The 5,710-nt window shown below is 35.3% G+C and overlaps 1 protein-coding gene across 1 annotated transcript; it reads left to right on the forward strand.

Moving 5' to 3' along the window:
- Positions 1 to 582: 582 nt before the first annotated feature.
- On the forward strand, positions 583 to 5,067 carry LOC110029335 (monocopper oxidase-like protein SKU5). The gene is made up of 9 exons (XM_020731578.1): positions 583 to 881; positions 1,052 to 1,161; positions 1,282 to 1,552; positions 1,627 to 1,765; positions 2,623 to 2,989; positions 3,346 to 3,711; positions 3,836 to 3,914; positions 4,522 to 4,721; positions 4,816 to 5,067. Exons 1-9 carry the CDS (start codon positions 717 to 719, stop codon positions 4,922 to 4,924), a joined length of 1,806 nt encoding a protein of 601 aa, XP_020587237.1. The 5' UTR covers positions 583 to 716; the 3' UTR covers positions 4,925 to 5,067.
- The last annotated feature ends 643 nt before the right edge of the window (positions 5,068 to 5,710 follow it).

Raw genomic sequence — 5,710 nt, forward strand, 5'->3', positions numbered from 1 at the left:
ACAACCCCAGCTTAGTAAAATCAAACAAATGAACCTTATCGAACAAAGACCCACTAATTTTAACTGACTGAGCGCTAACATAGTCGAACCATAGGCTAATTTTTATAAATACCCAAAATATCCTATACAAATCTCATTAAAGCGAGGGCAACAAGTAATTATATATTTTATATCTCCTCTTTAATAATAAGGGGAACCATTTCTTCAATAAGAATTAATCGAAAATCCTTTATTTTTATTATTGTGCACTATACATGTGTTTTTTTATCTCTCTCTCACCCTCTCTTTTATGAGAAATTTTTCCATACGGATACCGTATGTAGAGATGCATGCGGTGTCCGATCTCCACCTTCGATCAACACAATAAAAAATTTTATTTTAAAGAGCCCACCGAAATACATCTTTTTGGCGATCGACGTTGGAGATCAAACATACGGTGTCCGTATGAAATAATTTTCATTCTTTTATTTTATGTTTTATTCTTTGGGTGTTAAGGGCAATATTTATATATATTTTTTTATTTAGGTAACGGCTATATCTTCCTATGAAACGAATGACGAATAGCGCTTTTGAATTGGTTGAGATTGCCAGACAGCCTTCGGAGCAGGTAGCACCATAATAATGTAACACAGAGACAGAGAGAGAGAGAGAGAGAGAGAGAGAGAGAGCGATCCAGCAGCTGCATAACTGGACTTCTGCAGTTCCTTGGCGGCGAAATGGCCTGCTTGAGGTCGCCGTTGTCAGAGATAGACGTGATGATGATGATGATGATGATATGTGCTGCTGCAATGGCGGGGATTTGCTCGGCTGAGGATCCATATGCGTACTTCGACTGGAATGTTGCGTACATGAAAGCTTCCCCTCTTGGGGTAGAACAGCAGGTGCACGCCGCTATGAACTAAACATCTCACTTCGATGTGCGATTTCTCTTTTTTGGTTTCGTTTTTGGTGTTAATTGGAACAGATGATGAATACCATTACTCATCAATCCGATCTTCTATCTCCTCTGCTGCTCTTGTTTTCAAGTCCTCCGCATCGTCTTCCGTTGCAGGTGATATCGATCAACGGAAAATTTCCGGGTCCGGTGGTCAATGTGACCACCAACTGGAACGTGGCGGTGAACGTGCTCAATAGCCTAGACGAGCCACTTCTCATCACTTGGTAACGAAATTTACGAATCGAACAATCGAGGAACTTGCAATGTTTGAGATTTGGTTCTGGATTTTTCTGTTTAGAACTAGGGCTTTTGTTCGTGGGGTTTTGATCGGCTTGGGTTTGTAGGGACGGAGTGCAGCAGAGGAAGAACAGCTGGCAGGATGGAGTTCTGGGAACGAACTGTCCGATCCCTGTGGGATGGAACTGGACTTATCAGTTCCAGGTTAAGGATCAGATCGGGAGCTTCTTCTATTTCCCTTCGATCGGCCTCCAGCGTGCTGCTGGAGGATTTGGAGAGTTTACTATTAATAATAGGGCAATCATTTCTGTGCCATTTGATACGCCGCATGGAGACATCACTCTTTTTATTGGAGACTGGTTTAATATGAACCACACGGTGAGTGCTAATGGCAGAATGATAAATGACTGCTATTTTTGCGGATTAATGAGGTTGACGACTGTGTTGTGTAGGATTTGAGGAAGGAGCTGGATCAGGGGAAAGCTCTCGGAGTTCCGGATGGTGTTCTGATGAATGGCAAGGGGCCTTACCGGTACAACAATACTTTGGTTCCTGCTGGTATTGACTATGAGACAATCAATGTTCAGCCTGGTAAGATATCTATCCGGCCATGTTTGCATACACTTTTGGCTATGCTATTTACTAAGGGGTTTAGTTGTTGTCGTTAAAATCTTGTTGTGCTAGTCTTGTTCAATTACGGTGCTATTTTTACTTGGTTTATTTTCAAGAGATCTACAACTCTCGTGTTACCTTCATTTGTTTTTTAGTTCTATCTTTTTCAGTTTGTATGTATCTTTTAATTTTTTTTCAGACAAGGATTTTCTTTTGCAATTGCTCAATTTGTCTATTTTCCCCTTGTGGCGGCGGTCTTAAATGCTAAGCAAATAGAAAGTTGTCCAAAACAGATCCTCATTTGCTAATGAAATAGATATTGTTATCATTAGATATCAATCTAGTTATTGTGTAGTTAATCTTGGTTATTACTAAACATGCAGTAATAATCACAAATGCTTTTCAGGAAATAATCAAATTAAGTGAGGTCGTAGACAGTGTCTATGACTAGTGTCATGACTTCAAGGAGGAAAGTAAGGTATATATTTGATATTATATATGGTTGATAAGACCATGAAATTCCAAATTTTCAATTGGGTAAAATTAAAAATAATAAATAAATAGTCAAAGAGTTGAATTGAATAGTACTCTCAGAAATCTTTGATGTGCTGCCCCTTATTTTATTGATACATTAGATTTTGCATAGCCGACTCCTAAAATGATACTTTGAAATTTAACTCGGGATAAGAAAATTTTGGAATTTATGTTTGTTTTATGGCTTTCTTCAGTATTTACCTCCTAGACTACTTTTCTACGAGTATGTTTTTCTTTGCTTGTATTAGCAAGGATAAAATGCATTCTTATAAGTCTCATTGATGCATTGTCCTTGTTTACAGGAAAAACTTATCGGTTCCGTGTTCACAATGTTGGCATGTTTTCTTGTTTGAACTTTAGAGTCCAATCCCACAACTTGCTTCTTGTTGAGACAGAGGGATCATACACGGTGCAACAAAATTATACTAATTTAGATATCTTTGTGGGACAGTCCTACTCTTTCTTGATAACTATGGATCAAAATGGAAGCAGTGATTACTATGTTGTGGCAAGTGCTAGGTTTGTTAATGGTTCAAAATGGGATAGAGTTGTAGGGGTTGCCATCCTTCACTATTCAAATTCCAAAGGCAAAGCATCTGGTCCACTTCCTGATCCCCCCAATGATGTCTATGACAAAACTTACTCAATGAACCAAGCAAGATCCATCAGGTTTGTGCCTAGGATACCTAATGTTATTGTTTTAGGAAATTTTTTGGGCATGCTAGTTAGGTTTTACATATATGGTTAGTTAATGCATCTCAATTAACATAAAGTTTAGGTTAATGTATCATGTTATATAAACTTTTATGAATAGATATCACTTTAAATTTGTGTACACTATAAAATTTTGTCTGAGATTCTTTCAATTTATACATTGTACGAAGATGCCTTAGTCATCCTATCCCTTTCTTTTACCTCATTATGGTTCATGGAGCTATTAATTTCCATTTGTTGAGTATTCACTATTGTTTATTATATATGGCCATTCTTTAAATGGGAAATAAACATTATTTGTTATTCTCTAGATGGAATGTGAGTGCTAGTGGTGCCCGTCCGAATCCCCAAGGATCTTTTAGATATGGTTCCATAAATGTGACACAAGTATATGTCTTGAAAAACAAGCCGCCAGTTCTTATAAATGGAAAGCGTCGTGCTACATTTAATGGAATTTCATATTCATCTCCCGAGACGCCTTTGAGGCTTGCTGACAAATATGATAAGAAAGGAGTATACAGGCTTGATTTTCCTACCGAGTCAAATGAAGGAGCACCAAAAATAGCTACTTCTGTAATTAATGGTACATACAAGGGCTTTATGGAAATTGTATTTCAGAATAATGACAGTAGAGTTCAGAGTTATCACTTAGATGGATATGCATTCTTTGTTGTTGGGTATGGACAATGCAATATCTTAGCTTTATACTAAATCATTAACTAATTTCAGGTTGTGGACTTTATTTATATGAAGTATAACTTGCATTGGTACTATATAATGATTGATCTTCCAATATGGCAGAATGGATTATGGGGAGTGGACTGATAATAGTCGGGGCACATATAATAAATGGGATGGTGTAGCACGTAGCACAATACAGGTGAGTAGAATAAATGTTTGTTAAGGCAAGATTGTGTGCACTATAGCCTATAGTATAGCATAGCATACTTATGCCATTTGCATGACAATGCACAACCAAACTAAATAGTGAGTGTGTTATATGCGCATTGTGGCACATAGCGCAAATGGTGCATGCTATCTTTTATTTTTTACTTTTTTGATATTAAAATTTCTTTACTTATTTAAACTACCTTTTTGATATTCGTATCCAGAAATGTTGAACATTAGATGATCAGTTTTGGCTTGATTTTAACTCACTTCTTGAACTACAAGAAGATCGTAAGAATTTGGGACATATGATTTCTAAAACTACAAAGCTTTTAAAAGACCTACCTGTCAAATGGACGTTTATTTACTAGTTCACTAGTTTTGTTGTGTGCGTATTATTAGTTTCTTCAATAAGTTTATATGTTCATAAATTTTTTTTATTTATATTTTATTTTTCCGATTTTTTGCAACAAAGACTACCTTTAAGTTTTACTGACAAGCAGAAGCAAATAATCAAATATCTTAAATTGATTAAGAACATGGTAAACTCATCTTTTTAAATTTCTGAAGTAGCTAATATTTTGATTTCTATGCTGTAGGTTTACGCAGGAGCTTGGACTGCAGTCATGGTCTCCTTGGATAATGTAGGAGTGTGGAACTTGCGCTCAGAAGAGCTTGATTCATGGTACCTTGGGCAGGAGACATACATCAGTGTTGTAAATCCTGAGAGCACTAACAGAACTGAGTTGCCAGTTCCAGATAATGCTCTCTACTGTGGACTCCTCAAGGACCTGCAGAAGTATGATTTATTTTGTCTGCAATTTGTGTTTTTTGTGTTACTTATTGTATCTAAATCCTTATTTATTCTTTCTATTTTTTTTTCAAATATGCAGACAGCAGTCTCCTCATTCTCAGGGTTTAAATTCATCATCTTTGATTGCAAGCAGAAGCAGCGTGATTCTTGCTTTGTTGTTCGTCGCTGCTTTCTTCATGTTTCTGTAACAACATTAAGAGGCTCCTGATTCTATTCGGGTTTATGTCCTTGAGGTTCAACTCATTTTTAACTGTTCAAATCTATGTTGTATGATTTTTTTTTTCAAAGTTTTTTAGAAAGCATTCACAATGTTTTCTTCTTCTTCTTTTATTGTGAGTTTATTTTTTATTTAGGCATTTCATTAATGGAAACTTTTGTACTAATGATTTTATCATCTTAGTGGATTTCCCCCCGGCTTAACTTCCTGTTGGCCTTCTTTCTGGTTTGCAACTTTAGTTCAATTCTAAGTTTCTGCCTTGAGGTCTCTTACTTTTTTTTCTTAAAATATATTTGAAAATTCCTTAACAAGATGAAAATGTAGCTCATGCTGAAACTCATGGGAGGGCCTCCTTTTTTTATATTTAGCAAGATTGTGAAAACTGATAGAACATCTAATTGGAAGAAGTAAGGTTCAATGGGTTGATAGAACATCTAATTGGAAGAAGTAAGGTTCAATGGTTTGAATCGAATGGTTCAATCGAATGTTGAACCAGATCACGTAATAAAATTTTAAATTATGTTAATATAATTTAGATGATAGAATAATGATATATTAATGTTATTTTTATGGATTCAACAAATAATATTTTAATTTAAGATAGTACTTATGAATATTTTAAATAATATTATAAATAAAAAAATTAAGAAAAAATATGTTCTCTTTTTTTTATTTTAAAGATAAATATCTTATCTTTAGTCTTCTAATCAAAATAAAGAGCATAAATTGAATAACATTTGAACCAACTGGTTCTTTA

The sequence above is a fragment of the Phalaenopsis equestris genome, unplaced genomic scaffold (assembly GCF_001263595.1).
Source record: "Phalaenopsis equestris unplaced genomic scaffold, ASM126359v1 Scaffold000563, whole genome shotgun sequence".
Taxonomy (NCBI): domain Eukaryota; kingdom Viridiplantae; phylum Streptophyta; class Magnoliopsida; order Asparagales; family Orchidaceae; genus Phalaenopsis; species Phalaenopsis equestris.